We start from the raw sequence: 17,756 nt of genomic DNA, 5'->3' as shown, positions 1-17,756 counted from the left end.
CTGCATAGTGACATTGTTTTGTGAATTTACTTTTTTTGAAGTTCTTTACTGAGGGATGTTTAGAAACTGTTTCCTTTAAATTCTTGTTCATTCTCTTAACCATCTTGCTATTACAAATTTTACCTTAATATTCCTCCCCTTAGTTAACTATTAATAAAGTTCCTTTCCTACAGTAGTTGTTCATCATATCTTAAAAGACTCATGTTTTGATGTTTAGCTTATCAATTTCTGGATAGACAACTGACCTGACCGTTACTGCTAAAACTAGAGTGTTCAGTAATGGTGACACTTCTTGGTTCAAGTTTGCACATTACTTTCATTTCTGATTGGTAGTTTCATTTGAGATTAAGGCATTTGAATTGCAAGCTTTTCTGCTCAAATGAAATGGTCTCTATGCAATCTCATAAAGAACATTAGTATCTAAAAGCATCTCTGGAATACAAGCATGTTGAAATTACATTCAACCTGTTCTACAATGTGTTAAATTAAGGCTAGGTGTGAAGCTAGTGATGTGTTGATAAAAGATCTGAAGTTCGTACAAGTTCTCTGGAGGAGAATTATCAATTTGTCTCTGTGGGGAATCGATCCATTATATCTCCTTTTCTCAGCTAAATATGATTTCTGTGTTAACTTTTCCTTGCATTGCCCAAGAACCCTAATCCCTTCCATATTAAACTTTGTATTAAATTGATAAAGTAAAATCAACCTAACAAAAGAAAAGAAACTTGTCAATTCTTTTTAGGGAGTTCTCTAGATAAGAAATTGGGGAGATGTTGCACTGAAGAGTATATTCATACCGGACTAGCCTTCCAGGTTTATAAAGGATAAACTTTGTGCATCTTATATGGTCTCGCAAGGTTAATTCTGAACTCTGCACATCAAGGAAACAAAATGGATGAAAGGCAAAGATTCAGTCTGGGATAACTGTAGAATGTGATTGTACATCCTAATTTTGCCAACAGTGGGAGGTCTGATGAAATTTGAACTGAATTTCTGGAAGGTTTGTTTGAGAAAAGGAGCCCCTGTCAGTTGCTTAATTAGTAGATAGTTGTGATGCAGTGATGATTTTGTGATGTTTATGGATTTGGTGAAGATGTCCATTCTGGTGTAGTCAACTATCCGGAATTTTTTATTCACTGCTCCTTTATGATCTTTCTTGAGGATTTGGGTTACTGTTTACTATATTTTTGGATGTTTTGATCCCACAGGTGTTTCTGCTGCTCTCCTTATTGGAAGTCTTCAAATTTTCACATCTCTTTGTGCTCGTCCGGACGAGAGTCTTTCATTTCAACTCTTGGCTGAATTTCCCTCGATCCTTGTTCCGCTATCAAGTGATAACCAGGTTTTGCATTTACTTCTTAAATTTAGAACGTTTTAGCAAAACAACTCAGACTGTTCTCTTAGAAAATTTTCGTGTTTCTCTGTTTTGTTAAGAGAAACACATTTTAGCTTTTCTTTTTATCGAAAGAAAATGGAAATATGCCTTTTTCTTTAGATGGTGTTCTGTTTCACATTTAAAAGCAAAGTACTTTTTTTTTCTGTATGTAGGATGTGCGCACAGCAGCAATGAATACCATTGAAGGACTTCTATCCTTGTGGTCACGCGTTGATTTATCCAGATCTAAAAATGGTATTCCTCTCTGGCAGAAGTCAGTTAACTCTTGTTTACTTCTTGTATACTACTCCTGTACGGGGATTTTTTCCCACATCAACAAAATAAAATCCCCCATGAAGAAGAAGGTTCTCCAGTGATGTCTTTCTCTTCCATATGGCTTTAACATTCTGCAAAATGACAGGTCCTCCTGCTGTCTGGGTTCATTTCCTGGGAGAAATATTGGGCTTAATGGTTCAGCAGAAGAGATTGCTAATATCAGATAAAAATGTCCTCTCATCATTGTTTTCATCATTGCTAGGCAACTCCAACGATTCTCTCTTAGTGCAACACAATGTTGGAAAGAGGTTTGCACTGTGCTCCAATAGCACCCATCATTTTTTTTAGTAAATGTTGCATTCTTTGCTCCATATTTATTTTTTGGTCTGTTGCGACCTGCGGTTGGGGAGTGGGTTACTGTAACTTAGTTGAGTATGCCAAAGACTTTGATCCGATGATCAGAGCTCTTCTATTTGATGTTTCTTTCTTATTATTAAATAAAAGCCTATGAGCAGTATCTAAGCAAAGAGAACTCGGTCAAGTGCTTTTGTTGATATCCAGTAGTCAAACTCCAGGACAAGAAGGAAAATAGAGTGAATCCTCTTCAAAGGAAAGCCCCACCTGCTGATACCAGAGCCTGAGATGGTAAACTTGTATACATAAAGAAACAATTCTTGAACCATATCAGGCAATTGTTCTACCATACGAAGTTGGAGATTGAAGAAGATCACACTGTGCAGCAACTGAGGCAAGATCTCTATATGTTGATAGATACCCGAGAGACTGAGTCCTTGGGGGAGAGAGAAAAGAGGCGTTACTCCCAGAAAACGTGCAACCAACCTTTCCTTCCCGCTTCTTCCTTGAGATTCAATCTCATAGAGTTCATTTCCCGTTCTCAACCCTTGAAAAATATGAGCTCGCAGTTTCCTTCGCAACTCCCGGAACTTCTTCGTAGTGGCTCCCCTGCATCCCTCATTTTAGAGAGAACCTCAAAATGTCTCTATTTCATTTTCTTTTTGAAATAGTTAACTTTGTATATTACTACAACAGTACACAGGCAGTACTTAGCCATCTTTACAATAAGTTCATCAAATCTAGCTATCTGATCCTAAATTGAGTCTAGTACATCAGTTAGGGAGATAGTGTCATTGGAGTATAACTGATTACACCAAAAACACAGTAGCAACAGGCAATTAAGTTTGACTTTTTGCATACTGTTTTCTATACTATCAAAACATCTGGAATACCTCTCCTTCCATATTGCCCACCAAATGCTAGCAGGGACAATTATCCATCTCTCTCTGCTCTTAGACTGCATTCGACAAATACTTTCTTCTGATTTTGTCTGATTTGTTGATGACCCTCTGAGGAATTGGAAACACCGACATCATATAAGTTGGGAGGGCATCAAGGACAAAATTTATCAAAGTCAGTCTCCCACTTCTGGGTAATTTCCACCTTGCTAGATTTATTTCATTATATTCCAGCCATATTCCAATTCCATTCATTTAATATCCCTTTGGTATTGTTGACATGGAAAATGTCATTTCTAGTCTCTTTTTCGGTGCTAGGCGAGGTTTCTTATTATTTTTCAATCTTTTCTGCTAGGTAATCTAGGATAAGTAATGTTATTTGATGCGAGGCTTGTTGAAAGGATTGTTATTCTTGCAGATATATCAGATGTCAACATCATCTTATGTACAGTCTTCATTGTTTTTGAAATATGTTGGCATAATGGAGGTTACTTAAATTTGCTTTCACAGATTTGATCAGACAACTAAAGAAGAAATCCTGGCTTCCTTGATAGATTCTGCCCTTATATTTTCTGCATATGCAAAGGTTGGCCTTCTTGATATATTTATACATGCAATGTTTGTTTTTGTTTGACCTTTGTTGAACTGTCAAAATTTGTATACAGCTAAAGATTTTGTCGTTGCTCAAAGGCGTGGGGCATACGGTTCTACGTGTTAATGGTATTGAATCATTAATGCTTGATCTTCTTGATAGACGCCAGAAGTATCATATTGGGTTTGACAAATCATGCCATAAGTTGTCACACGTTGAAGTCACCATTCTTTGTATTCTACTGGAGGTAAAATTATAAAATATGTAATTCCCTTATATTAGTTCTTATTATGTTTATCTAAGCTTCTCAATAATTTGACTTGGATTGTCATTGTTCATAGTTGTGTATAAAGCCTTCTACTACAACTATTGGTGACCTTGAGGTCTTGGACCCTGTATTAAAAGCCTTGCAGGTTAGTTGGCCTTCATTCTGTACCCTCCCACCTTTTGAACATGTACCAATATAAATTTCAATACTATGATGAATCATAACCTTCTGAGAAATGTACTGATAATATGCCATACTTTCTGGTCCTAGGTCAGTGATGTGTTGTCCGGAGACCCTGCTATTCTGAAGCCTTGTATGACTGTCCTTGGGGATCTTAGCAATTCCTTCTATGCAAGTCTGAAGACTGAGACTCAGGTTAATGACTGGGCATTTATTACCTTGCTCAATGTGCAAAGATTGATCTGAAGCAGTTTTTCTCCTCACTTATTTTATAGTGGATTTTTGACATAGCTGAGCTAAAGGACTTTGATGTTAACAAGAATAAACAAGAGCTGATTGACGTGATAATAATACTCCAATACTTCCTTAATTATACATTTTCTAATAATTGGCTACTCTCTCTCTCTCTCTCTCTCTATATATATATATATATATATATATATATATATATATTTCATTTGGCTATTTTGCATATATGAAGTCTGTTGTTTCGGTTATCTGTTTCTGTGTGTCCATGTACCTGATGTATACCTGATAAAGTACTTGAGCTTCCTGAGCTTGGATTCAGGGAAAATTTATGCCATGTATACAATATGGGAACTTTCATAGAGTCTAGAGAGTATTTTAAAGGCTTACATGTGGTAACTGCATTGTAAGCCTGCTTAGGTTAAACTTCTTTCTGTTTCTGTAGGTCCACTGAGCTGCCAACATAAGCTTTATAATGCAGCACCATTTTCTTAGTGTCTATAGCATGTAGTTGGCCTCTTCAAGTCAGCTTCCTTTAGATCAGGATAAGAAGGCTATAGAAAAAGTTGATTTCTGGCATTCTCTTGTTCTTGTGGAAAAGAGCGAATAAACGTTTAAGCGGTAGAAAGTTCTCTGTCACCCATAAATTCTATCCTCAATTCCATAGGTTCTATTCTCAATTGCTTAATGATAAAAATATTCTTGTCATAGGTTTTCCTATTTTATGCTGTCTTGTCTTCTTGCTTCTCATGCTGTGTTAGCTTTTTTTTTCTGCTTCTGCTACTACTAAATTCTTTAATACGTAGGTGGTGCGTGGATGCCTGACAGGACAATGTATCTCTATTATCAATTTCTTAATAATTGGATGCTTCACTCTTCATACTATCTGAACTTCTTTTTTTTTTTTTATATGAATGTTATCTAGACTTCTTTGATTACTTTGCTGCTATTCTCATTCTTCTTTTTGTGAGTAGAGTGCATGAACTTGAATTTCTTCTTTTAACTAAGTATTTTTCTTGAAAACTTGTATTTGTGAATGTCATTGATCATGGTTTGAACTTTCAGGATCTTGTCTTTCGGCATCTTGTGCTCTTGTTTCGCAGTGCCAACGGGGATATACAAAAAGCCACAAGAGAGGCCTTGCTTCGCATTAATGTATGTTCCTAACTTTCTTCTCATCTGATATGCAGTGATTATTCACTGTCTAAGCATGTTCCAAGTTCCAGAACATCTAGCACCAATTTACATGTATTTGTTATAAGAAGTCTATGTGAAACTAATATAGCTCATTGAAATGAGCAAAATTGTATCTAGAGTGTTCTCTGAGTTATAAATCGTTCTTTTGCCTACACACATACTCACTTTGTGCTCTGTGTCTATATCTAATCTGAAGCACATACGTGACAAGTTAGTTGGTTGTATCCAAAACACATAGGTGAGAAACCTTGCAGTAATAAACAATAGACTTTGGAATCTGTCCGTGTGTTCACGTGCAGATCATTCCAATAATGCTAGAGTGCATTTCGCTTTGATCTGGAACTTGCAAAAATTTAAGGCTTTCATATTGTCTTTACGCTCTAGCTTATGTTCAACACTAATTACCAATTGCAGTTGAGAAAACCATACAAGTCCATACGCCCTAAGTTGTGTATCATGTGCTAGGGAGGTAGTGAAACAAAGTCACATCTCTTTCTCAGTGTTACCAAAGGAGCGCTTTAAGCGCGCTTAAGCCCTAAAGTGAGGCTCAAAACGTGTTGAGTGCTTCGCCTCGCTTTATGTGCGCTTCAGTGTCGTCATCAAAGTTCTAAGACAAACTTTTCCTTGTCAATGAGCCTCTTATGAAGAAGTGACACTTAACAATTGATATTTCACTTTATCATAAATTTTTTTCAATTTCTTTGGTCATATATTCATTCATGTTTATAATTATTAGTCTTGGACTAAACATACACATTTTTTTTTTTCTCCCTTTGCGCCTTTTTTCATTAAATCCCACGCTTTATTTGCGCTTTGCACTTAAAGCCCCCACGGACCTTAGAGCTTTTTTGCGCTTTTTGCTTTTAATAACACTGCTCTTTCTAGATTGTGAATGTATTGGACTGTGTTCACTCAATTGGTTCGGTTTTTGGTACTCAGTCCAGTTTATTTGATTGTCGGTGTTTGGTTCTGTTTTTCTTTCTCAGGTTGATTTTCTTGATTCAGTGTCCCATTATGGGGCTCAAGTATTCTTGCTTAAATTTGAAAATATTTTATAAATACATAAAATCATTGTCTTATGGTAAAAGAAAATCCACATTGCTTTACTGACCTGGTGAACCTCAATGGTATAAATATCTGGATTTAAAAAAAAATCCTTGTACTCTCTAAATCGCTCTTTTAGTGGGGAGGAATAGCACACAATGCTGTTCTTGGACAAGGGAGTCATTCCTCCAAATAAAGCTAGTGGTGACTGACTTAATTTTTCTTCCAGATCACTTGCTCGATTGTTAGTCGGATACTTGGTTTCATTTGTGAGCAGAAAGTTTGGTCAAATGGGTCAAAGCAAGAAAAGAAAAGAAAGAAAAGAAGTGCCTGCAATAATCGTGATGTTTGCCTTGATATTATTCCGGGAGGTGGAAACATTGTTGCTTTTGTTGGTTCTCTGCTTGATGTGTTGCTGTTGAAAAAAGACATGGAAAACAGGTCAGTTGGACTTGTCATGCTACCATCTTATTGACTTGTCCACGATTAGTGCAGCAATATGACTAACCTATGCCTATAGATACCCTTGTTTTTTGACTATTGATGATATCAATTAATCATTTTGTAGAGGTTCTCTCATTTGTCCCTTGTTCAAGCTTCTTCAAAATGCCTTCATTGATAATGAGTGGATTCATGTGGCTGCCAACCAGAGTGATTTACATTATCATTCTTCATCTGGAAACTCTCAAATCATTGCTGATGCCGCTGTTCACATCCAACAAGAGTTGCTCCTTATCTTGGAAGACATTACTGCTAGTGTCACATCTGAGGTTTTATTAGGGGGCCTTTTTGTTTAAATATACTGAGTTATTTTGGGTTTCCTTATCCACATTTACTTATGCATTTTGTCAGGATAAAAATTCTATGAACTTTGATGTGGAGCTCCTCATTAAGTGTGCCCGTTCTGCAAGCAATATGGTCACACGCAATCAAATTTTCTCATTGTTATCTGCTATTTCCAGAGCTAAGCCAGATGAAGTTTTAGACCATATCTTGGAAATTCTTGTTGTCATTGGGGAATCTGCTGTCACTCAGGTCTTTCTTTGAGCATATGAATTTTTTTCCTTTTCCTTTTGCCGCTCTTTGTTTTTCAGTACTCCTGTGTTGCGATAACTGTTTTGAATTTATGCGTCAAATTTGACTAATGATAATTGAACACCATGTCACACAAGTCACATACCAGTCTGCATGTTGAAACTAGAAGTTCCAACAATTTAAAAATTGAACACTGCATTTATGGTATTGAGTGTGTATATTTATGTCATCTCTACCGAGAGATTTTACATCTTTAAGTTCTCTTTCTACAGTGGGACAGCAATTTTCAACATATATATGAGGACCTCATATCTGCGGTTGTACCATGTTGGTTGTCTAAAACTGACAGTGCAGACGCGTTGCTTCAGGTAATATGGGCAGCATCCCCCTTACAATAATAAAATAAAAAATACGGACATCATCCACTAATAGATGCCATAACTCATGGAACTTTGTACTGATGCTGTAAATCTTTACTTCTCCAGATCTTTGTAAGTATTCTGCCTCAGGTCTCTGAACACCAGAGGATTTCAATGATTGTGCACGTTTTGAGGTATAGAATTCAAATTTTGAGCTGTAATATGTTCTCTGGCTGCATCATTTTTCTTTAATACGATTCTCTTGCAGGCATCTGGGTGAAAGTGTTAGTTTAGGATCATTGCTCTACCTCCTATTTCGTTCGCTAGTTGCGAGAAACTGCTCCTCCTTGTGTGACAGAAGTGATCCATCTTTCAGTTACTCAATTTCCCTCATAACTACGCAGTGGGAATATTTATTCGCTGTAGATTTGTTGGAAAAATATTCGTGTACAGTATGGCTTCCCTCAATTTTGCTTCTTCTTCAGCAAATAGTAGTTAGCGACAGTGATGCAACACTCTTCATGGAGCAGCTAGTTGCAATGCATTTCATCTCAAACAAACTCCAAGATCCTGAAATTGCTTTTAAGCTTGATTCAGGGGAAGATTCAGACAACATTCAGGTTTGTATGCGTTGTCATTTCTTTTGAACTACTGTTTAGTAAATGTATGATAGTTATCCTGATCACTTGAAAGATGAATAGTGCATGAGTGCTTCATAATGTGAGGAATGATCCTCTTTTTTTTTATTTTATTTATTTATGAAGTAGTGAGGAATGATCCTCTTCTTGTATTCTTACATCAAACTTTTTCGGGTTTGTATGCAAATGGATATTTTATTCTGTCCAACAGCCTTCTCTTTTCTTTGGTATCCTTGTAATAATATATTTTGGGTTCATATGCAGATAATTGTTTTATGATCTTGCTTACCATCCTATGATAAGTTTTTCGAATTTCATTTGCGATCTTGATCTAATATCCAGCAAAACATGGAGTAATCCAGAAATTTTAGGAGTGCCTTTAAAGCTTTTCTACAAAATCACAATATTTCTTGCTTGTGCTTGGCTGTATAGTAATATAAATACTTGCAGTTACTTGTCTTTTTCTGTTTGTTATTGTGACATACACGAACTGCTCCTTTTGTTGCTTTCCATAGTTGGAGATTATCTTTGCATGACACCATGCCTGATGTTCTAACCTAATAATACTCTTGAGTTTCTTTTCCCTAATTGGGTCCTTCAAGATTTGTCTTTTAAACCAAACTTCTGAAATGACGACTAAATTCTAGCTTTCTATAGATGTATGATTGCAGTGACTCAACTTATACAGAGATAAAATGCCTTTAATACTGAGAATTGATCATTTAAATGGCATGACGACTTTTGCTGCTGTTTTTTCTTGTGCATTTGCATAATTCTTTTCTTTAACCCATTTAATTCTATTGCTGGTGCAGCTGACAGTTGGGGTAATCATGAAGGAAATTGTTCGTCATCTCCAACTTGTTGACTCCAAAAGAAAGCAGATAGGTGTTCTTTCTGTTTTCCGGAAGGAGCTAAAGGAATATATGAATACTGTTTTAAGTGCTGTTACGAAACGACTTACACCCTCTGTATACTTCAAAGCAATTGTTCAATTGCTGGGTCATGTAGATAAATGTGTGAGAAGAAAGGTAATGTAGACACTTATCCTTGCCATTGTTATTCAGAAAGTTATTTACACTTGTGACACCTGCTATCTTTGGGAGCTTAAGCACCTCACACGTCTTTCAAGGTGCATTTGATAAAGCTGTTAGTTTTACACTTCTCAATTTTTTTTCTTTCTGTATGCGACTAAATTTAAAACAATTTCAGCATTTGGGCCTATTTCCTGTTGGAAATTGTCTAGTCGATGCACTCTCATTCTTTGAAAAAAATGTGTAAGCATGTGGCATATGAAAGAGATCTTGTTGGAATTTTTCCTGTTAAGCTATTTTGGTGTTACTTCAGTTTTATTGTGGTGATACTGTTTTTGTCTTTTATAAACAGGCTCTTGGAACTTTGTCTGAGACAGTGAAGGATACTGGGTTTGTTGGCTTAAAGCATGAAAAGAGGGGTCCAGCTTTGAGTTCAAGAATTTCGTGGTTTCATCTGGACGAGAATTCTTTGCAATCACTGGACACTTTGTGTCTTGAGATATTAAAATTAGTAAACTCACAGAGTGAATCAAGTAGTTCTTTGAAACTGGCAGCAGTGTCAACGCTGGAAGTTTTAGCAAACAGGTTTCCTTCAGATAATTCAGTATTTAGTGCATGCTTAGATTCTGTTAGTAAAAGCATCTGTACGGACAATTCTGCCCTCTCTTCTAGTTGCCTTCGTACAGCTGGTGCCTTGATTAATGTGCTAGGACCAAAGGCGCTCCCTCAGCTACCTTTTGTCATGGAAGGCATGATTAGGCAATCTCACAATGATTTGTCAACTGTAACAGCAGAAACCAAACCAACTGATGGTGATGCTCCCACAGTTTCATCAATTCAGAATGATTCTGTCTTGATGTCTATTTTGCTCGCCCTAGAGGCAGTTGTAAACAAGCTTGGTGGCTTTTTAAATCCATATCTTGGTGATATTTTGGAACTTATGTTATTGAAGCCTCAGTACACTTCCACGTCAGAACTAAAACTGAAGCTGAAAGCTGATTCTGTACGAAAGCTAATCGCTGAAAGAGTCCCTGTAAGTTTCATCTAGTGCATATCTTTGTATGGTATGATTTATATGTGCAGTACTTTGAACTCCTTCTACTCCTTGATTGAGCAGGTTCGTCTTTTACTTTCTCCATTGCTGAGGGTATATTCTGATGCAATTACTTGTGGGGATTCTAGTGTATCGGTTGCTTTTGAAATGATACAAAACCTTGTGGCTGCTATGGATAGATCATCGGTTGGTGCGTATCATGTAAGAATTTTTGACGTATGCTTACAAGGTCTTGACCTGCGTCGTCAGCACCCTGCTGCTGTTAAAAATGTTGATGCTGTCGAGAAGAATGTCATCAATACAGTGGTGGCGCTTACCATGAAACTTACAGAGAAAATGTTCAAACCTCTTTTCATGAGGAGTATTGAATGGTCAGAGTCGATCGTTGAAGAAAATGAAAATGTAGGGACCAAAAGTATAGATCGATCTATTGCCTTCTATGGCTTGGTTAACAGTCTAGCTGACAGCCAAAGGTGAGTCATCAGCATCTTTTTTTTCTTTTCCAAATCCATTTTTACTTAGTCTTGTGATTTGATTTAGTTATGAGACACAGCCAGTACAATTTTGCGAGTTGTTGTAGATCTCATGTGGATAAAAACTTGGAATGGTTGAAATATCCGGGACCAGATACTGAGCGACACTGTATCATTCAGTGGAGGCATTTGGCATACCACCTAATCCTATTCCCCCCCCTCCCACCCAAGCACTTTTGATAGGTGAAGGTGGTGCTTTTGCTTAGACTTCGGTAGTAGGCTCAGAAATTTCAGCAACTCATTATAAGAGGTGTTCTACAAACTGAGACTGATACCTGAAATAGTAGTTTTAGCTGACGGGCTACAAGGTTCAGTTTGTTTTTTGACCGCCCACCACAAGCTTAGGATGCCAGGAGAACTCTGCCATTGTTAGGCATTCATCCATGCTAAAGTTGTTTTTATGACTCTACACTCTTCTGTGTTTCTTTTCCTTTCTTTCATTGCGCTAGTCTTTCCCTCTCTGAGGCACCAATAGGCGTGGAACTCCTTGTTTATTATATCATCCTGGATCCTATGTGAGTTTTTTCTGGTTGAGCAACTATCTCGGGAAAAAAAAAAGATTATTGCAACTGCACTCTTATAAAACTAATGCTTATTTTCTAGGAGAAGTTTGAGATTATTGCAACCATACTCTTAGAGCCTGTTTGGATGGGCTTTTAAGCTGGTCAAACTGGCTTAAAAGCCAGTTTTTGACTTATTAGAGTGTTTGGCAATTATCAAAGTGACTTATTTTAAGTCAAAAATGACTTATTTTAAGCCAAAAGCTAAAAGCTAGGGGAGGGGAGCTTTTTTTTTTTTTTAACTTAAAAGCCCTTTTATGTTGACTAAGTATATTACCTTTTTGCCCTTAATTCTTTTATACAATTTCCAAATTGCCCATATTGAATTATTATTATTATTATATTATTATTATATTATTATTACTATTACTATTATTATTATTATTATTATTACTATTACTATTATTAATTATTATTATTATTAAATTATTATATGATTATTATGTTTATTATTATAATAATAATAATTCTTATTATTATGTGTATTATTATTATAATAATTATTATAACTATTATTATTATTATTATTACTATTATTATTATTATTTATTATTATTATTTTATTATTATTATTATTATAATAATTATTATAATTATAATAATAATAATTATTATTATTATTATTATTGCTATTACTATTATTATTATTATTATTTTATTATTATTATTATATTATTATTATTATTATGTTTATTATTATTATTATTATTATGTTTATTATTATTATTGTTATTATAAATATTATTATTATTATTACTATTACTATTACTATTACTATTACTATTATTATTACTATTACTATTATTATTATTATTTATTATTATTATTATTTTATTATTATTATTTCTGAAATATGAATTTATATTCCTCTTATAAGGTGGTAAAGAAATATGTGAATGATAGAAAAATATTATTACTTATGAATGTAAAACATAAATTAATTTTGTTTTAATTTTTTTTTTAAGTATAAAAACCTTAAATTAATCAACTTTTTATCATGTTAACAGCTTAAAGGGTATTTCATACATTTTGATAAAAAAAAATGTTTACCAGCACTTATTTGCCAAACACATCAACAACTTTTTTTCCAATTGCAACACTTTTATCCAAACACATAACTACTTATTTTTAAAATAAGTTCCAGCACTTTAAAAAGTTACTTTTTAAAAGTTACTTTTTTTAAGTCAATCCAAACGGACTCTTAAAGTGATGCTTATTTGTTGGAATATTTCAGAGAGAACTAGAATATTAATGTTTATGTTTCACCTCAGGTCGTTGTTTGTACCAAATTTCAAGCACTTGCTTGATGGCTGTGTGAGACATCTCATGGATGCTGAAGATGCAGGATCAGCTCTAAAGCACAAGAAGAAAAAGGTGAAGCTTCAGGAAAGCAACAGCAAGAAGAAGGATACCGATCGTGGTTTGTCCATTGGTTTGTGGCATCTGAGAGCTTTGATTTTGTCCTCCCTGCATAAATCTTTCCTGTATGACACTGGGACACTGAAGTTTCTAGACTCAGCAAATTTTCAGGCAAGTTGTACTCCCTATGCCTTTTCTCTATTAATTTGCATATTTGAGAAGCTTATCATTATTCGTTTACTGTTCGATCGGTAAAACAAGTTGTTTTTCATTCTTGATAATATGTGATATTCTTCTCTTACCATTTTCCATCTGTTTCATTTTCTGCCTATACGTTTATGTAGGGGGGACCTCAATGAATAAGTTTGTTTTCTATTGCAAAGTACGTCCTTATTCAACACATGAATGCCACTAATGTTGATAGATTATCCCTTGGTTTTGTGTTTGTAAGCTAGCTTCACTTATTATTGGGAGTATGGATTGCTCAGTCTTAATTGTCAGCTGCTTGCTTAATACACCCAGATCGACTTTCTATGACAGAATGAAAAACAGTGCCTTCAATCTGGCTTGTCGCATGATTACTTTGTTTTATGAGGATTTAGTCAGGTGTGTAGGGCGGGGGTTGACGCATGTAAATACAAGCGGTGTCATCCAACGCTGCTTTGGTCTCTGAAAAAAATCACTTGTATGAAGGTAAATAATATGCAGAATATAATATAAGATAAATAGACAGTGATGACACCAACTCCCTGACCATATCTTGGTTTTTAAACTTTTAGTGTCATCAAACTACAAATGGCAACAAGACTTGATCCCTGGACTTCTCCTTCAAAAAGAAGAAACTCTTCCAACTAAGCAAAGATCCATTTGGATTAGATTTCTGCAATAGATCTGATGATCTGTGACCCTTAACAATCAAATTGGAACCTGCAAACATTAACAATTAATCCGTTCTATCGTTGAATTATATATTCAAATCTTAAAATCCTATCTTCAAAAAAACTTCATTTACCAATTTCAGTCGTCCTAAACTTTTCTATAATTTGCAAGTTTTTAGGTAATCAAACATACTACGTGTTACTCTTTTCATTTGTGAATTCTCGTAATATTTTTTGTCCTTGTTCTTTTTAGTTTGAATTTCTTGAAATTATTCGCTGTTGTAGTTTGAATAGTTGGAAATATTTATGGCAATAGATGCAAGGCTGGTGGCTTTTGCTGTAATAACTCTTAAATTTGTCTTTTGTTGAGATATTAGCTCTTTCCTCTTTCTTCTCTATCATTCAACATGTGTCTCAAACTCAATGTGAGAAATCTCATTTGAGTTTGCTTATTTTTAAACATAAAAATAGTGTGTCGAAATAGAGTAGAATCACTAAAATGAAAACTCTGTTGAATTTTTTCAAGTGACCAACTGCACAATAGAAGATTGTGCTTCTTGCACTACTCAAGCATACTCATATAAAACAAAAAAAGAAATAGCATTGAAATCGATTGCTATTGACCAATCAGAATTGCCATCCAAGATCTATTATTGCCTCAAAATGTCCAACATATATACATTTTTTTGAAATAGATGTCCAATATATCTACATTGTTGGACCAAAATCTATAATCTGACCTCTGTCACCCAAAAAAGAGGTATAGTGTTGAAAATCCCAGCAATAAATGATCATTGTAGCTTGAATTGGTGGAACAATGACCAAACGTTCCAGGTGTAGAGGAAGGTGTTGGTCGCTCTAGAGAGCAAAGAGTAGGTCGTTGTAGAGAGGGATGTCTCCGGTCACTGGATAAGAAAACACGTGAATAATCATAAAATGGAGCCCATATGGTCGCCGAAGAGATAAGCGACATTAGGTTGCTTGAAAAGAAAGGAAAAAAGAAGAAGCTAGTTTTATGCTTTGCAGAAGCTATTTTTTAGTCTCTTCCAAGACTGTAGGGGTTTTGGTACTATGCGAAAAAGTATAGAAGAAGAATTCTCCCATGGGTTTAGTTGAAGTAGCAAAGGTTGAGGGACTCGTGACTTGAATCGCACCTTCGAGCCCTGTGCATGCGAGGTAAGTCTAGTATTTAAACGGAGAAGGTATTGAGCGGGTCCGTTATCCCTGAGTTTCGAAAGCTAGGTTGGTTCTGGATGTATTTCTCAGTCATCCAAAAAGAAGTATAACGAAGAATTCTTGTGGACTTCATTAATAGTGTTCAGGAATAGATGCTGGGGTTGCATACAAAACCGACACATAATCATTTTTATGCCTAATAAGCTAAGTTAAATTATGCAGTTAAATACATCATATCTTAACATATCCTATAGCATATCTTGTTATTTTTTCTTACTCAACAATGAATCTTGATATGCAAACTTGGGGATATGTTCTGTTAAAGTTCTACAACTCTTTTTTTTTTTTTTGACAAAGGTATGTGGGTTAGGGTGGCTGGGGGATTCATGAGTATCTCCTGTTTGTTACAAATTTAACTGAAACAGAGGTTTATCGTAAATGTCAGAGTAGGTACTTTAGTTGGGTGATGTCAGTGGTTATTTGTTTCTTCCAACATTGTTTGTCTTAATTTTGATTTATGATTTTGCTGGATGCAAGTTGCTCTGCATACAAGCAAAAATTGAAAATGTGATTGGTCATATAAGGTGTAAAAAGTGTGTTGTACTCAATAAAGGTTGTATGAGCAGAAGTAAGGTTCTTGTAGCTGTACAGATGAAAGTGCCATAAGAATTTCCAACTGTTTTGTAGTTCCCTTATTCGACTGACATTCTGTGTTTCATTAGGTTCTTTTAAAACCGATAGTGTTGCAGCTTGTAACAGACCCACCAGTTGCGCTGATGCAATACCCCAATGTGCCATCAGTGGAAGAAGTTGATGATTTATTAGTTGCATGTGTTGGTCGGATGGCTGTAACTGCTGGTTCTGACCTCCTCTGGAAGCCACTAAACCATGAGGTGACTACTAAATTTACTTTTACAACGTTTATTGCTTACTATTATCTATTTTCAGTTTTATGATCACAGTGGATAAATTCCTGGGATTAAATATGTTTCATGTATATTTATCTGTATAAACTCCTACCATAATGACTCCCCCGGAATCTCTCTGTTGAGGAGAATGAGACGAACTATAGATTCTGTGTATGATTTCTTGTTGTCCTCTCCAGCCGATATCTAAGATCAATTCGGTACTTCTTTTAATGAACTCTGCTGAGCTAAGTGGGTTGTATCATGTCAGTTGGGCCGCTATAAGATACAGTTTTTTCTTCTATGCAATTTGTTTGAACTAATGGCATCCAAATTCTTATTTTTCATTTGGTTAGTTCATTTTTTGCATTTGAGAATAATACTAAATACAATATGAAGGGCAAGGTAAACCCATGCTTCTATGTTGTGGGAGTTACCAAATGAATTTGAGTCTGCCTGCTCATCCTGGCAAGATTTTAGGTATAGTTTCTCAATTCTGTTTAATCATCAAATTCTCCTCTTCATTGCAATTTGCACCTGATTCATTACTAGTTGTGACCTTGCCAAATTGGATAAATGCATGAAGTTGTAGTTGTTTATTTTTTGGCGTTAATCAATTTACACGCCTTCTACCCTACCTGTATCTCTTCCCACTTAGATCATTCATTTGCTCTTTTGATGTGCTTCAAAAACCATGTAGTTTTTCAATAAAGAGATTTTGACTGCTCACACTATCTATACAGGTGCTGATGCAAACTCGTAGTGAGAAGTTGCGCTCTCGAATTCTGGGTTTGAGAATTGTCAAGTATATGGTGGAGAATCTGAAAGAAGAATATCTGGTCTTATTGGCCGAGACCATTCCCTTCCTTGGGGAGCTGCTTGAAGATGTTGAGCTTCCTGTCAAGTCTCTTGCACAAGAAATTCTCAAGGAGATGGAATCGATGAGTGGTGAAAGCTTACGGCAATATCTCTGAACTTAATTGTGAATCTATAGAAGCATCTTCCTCAAGGGTGTGTAGCGCAGAGATTTTGCCTTCTGAGGCCTTCTTGTTTTGAAAGGTAATGAGCACCTTGCAGCATTCTTCCCTTCCTAGCCCGAAATACGGAGATATCAGGGCACATATACAGCACTTGGCAGGACCGGACAAACTGGACACTCATCGTGGGACTATTCCATGTTTTCCCTACTTAAGACTTGTGCACAGAGCTCGGAAATCTGAGAGTATTGGCGATAGTTTTGTAGCTGATTATTTAGGACCTTTGTAGCATAGAAAGAATAGCCTCTTGTTGAGATGTATATACATGGTGTGGCCTTACCTCTTTTTCTCCTGTAGATGGAAGGCAATTTTGTTCAATTGGAAAGAGAACAGTGTATTCTGCTGTTGTCAACAGTTAAAAGTATTTATCTAAGCTCATAGCAAGAGAAGTCGTTATTGTTTTGCTAGCCCTAAACGGTCACCATTTATATTTGAACCATAATTTTGATGTTAAAAGTTAAATGAATGGCTACAAATTCTCATAATAAATTTACTTTTTGATGTTGCTATCTCTAGTGTATTCACAATCTCTATGTTCTACCAAATTAAGAAATCATAAATAAGAAGGGTGTTTTTACTAATTAACCTATTTTTACTTTTTAATACACTCTATGTATGTTTATCCATCAGTAACAAAGATCATTAATGCAGGAACATTTGTGGACGTTACTGTATTTGTACTTTAAAAAAGAATTGATTTGATTTAAGGGTAAAATAATTTTTAAAATTAATTCTATCTTGATTCGTAAATTGACAAGTA

General features: G+C 35.4%; 1 protein-coding gene across 1 annotated transcript in view; it reads left to right on the top strand.

Annotated features, from left to right (window-relative positions):
• LOC125823179 (uncharacterized protein At3g06530) overlaps window positions 1-17,300 on the top strand; it is a 29,643-nt gene extending 12,343 nt beyond the window's left edge. Inside the window, exons 20-39 of the mRNA XM_049502599.1 lie at window positions 1,209-1,342; window positions 1,549-1,630; window positions 1,797-1,959; window positions 3,415-3,490; window positions 3,570-3,743; window positions 3,838-3,909; window positions 4,035-4,139; window positions 5,256-5,345; window positions 6,661-6,872; window positions 7,000-7,201; window positions 7,284-7,466; window positions 7,739-7,834; window positions 7,952-8,019; window positions 8,094-8,445; window positions 9,276-9,491; window positions 9,847-10,527; window positions 10,612-11,021; window positions 12,913-13,171; window positions 15,777-15,947; window positions 16,703-17,300. Of these exons, the coding sequence (XP_049358556.1) occupies window positions 1,209-1,342; window positions 1,549-1,630; window positions 1,797-1,959; window positions 3,415-3,490; window positions 3,570-3,743; window positions 3,838-3,909; window positions 4,035-4,139; window positions 5,256-5,345; window positions 6,661-6,872; window positions 7,000-7,201; window positions 7,284-7,466; window positions 7,739-7,834; window positions 7,952-8,019; window positions 8,094-8,445; window positions 9,276-9,491; window positions 9,847-10,527; window positions 10,612-11,021; window positions 12,913-13,171; window positions 15,777-15,947; window positions 16,703-16,933 (3,977 nt within the window). The 3' untranslated portion in view covers window positions 16,934-17,300. The remainder of the gene's footprint in view (window positions 1-1,208; window positions 1,343-1,548; window positions 1,631-1,796; window positions 1,960-3,414; window positions 3,491-3,569; window positions 3,744-3,837; window positions 3,910-4,034; window positions 4,140-5,255; window positions 5,346-6,660; window positions 6,873-6,999; window positions 7,202-7,283; window positions 7,467-7,738; window positions 7,835-7,951; window positions 8,020-8,093; window positions 8,446-9,275; window positions 9,492-9,846; window positions 10,528-10,611; window positions 11,022-12,912; window positions 13,172-15,776; window positions 15,948-16,702) is intronic.
• Window positions 17,301-17,756: the final 456 nt, after the last annotated feature.

Source organism: Solanum verrucosum, unplaced genomic scaffold, assembly GCF_900185275.1.
Source record: "Solanum verrucosum unplaced genomic scaffold, falcon-dt-bn FXZP01000199.1, whole genome shotgun sequence".
NCBI classification, from domain to species: Eukaryota; Viridiplantae; Streptophyta; class Magnoliopsida; order Solanales; family Solanaceae; genus Solanum; species Solanum verrucosum.
Note: the sequence above shows the minus strand (reverse complement) of the source record. Positions and strands in the feature narration are given on the sequence as shown.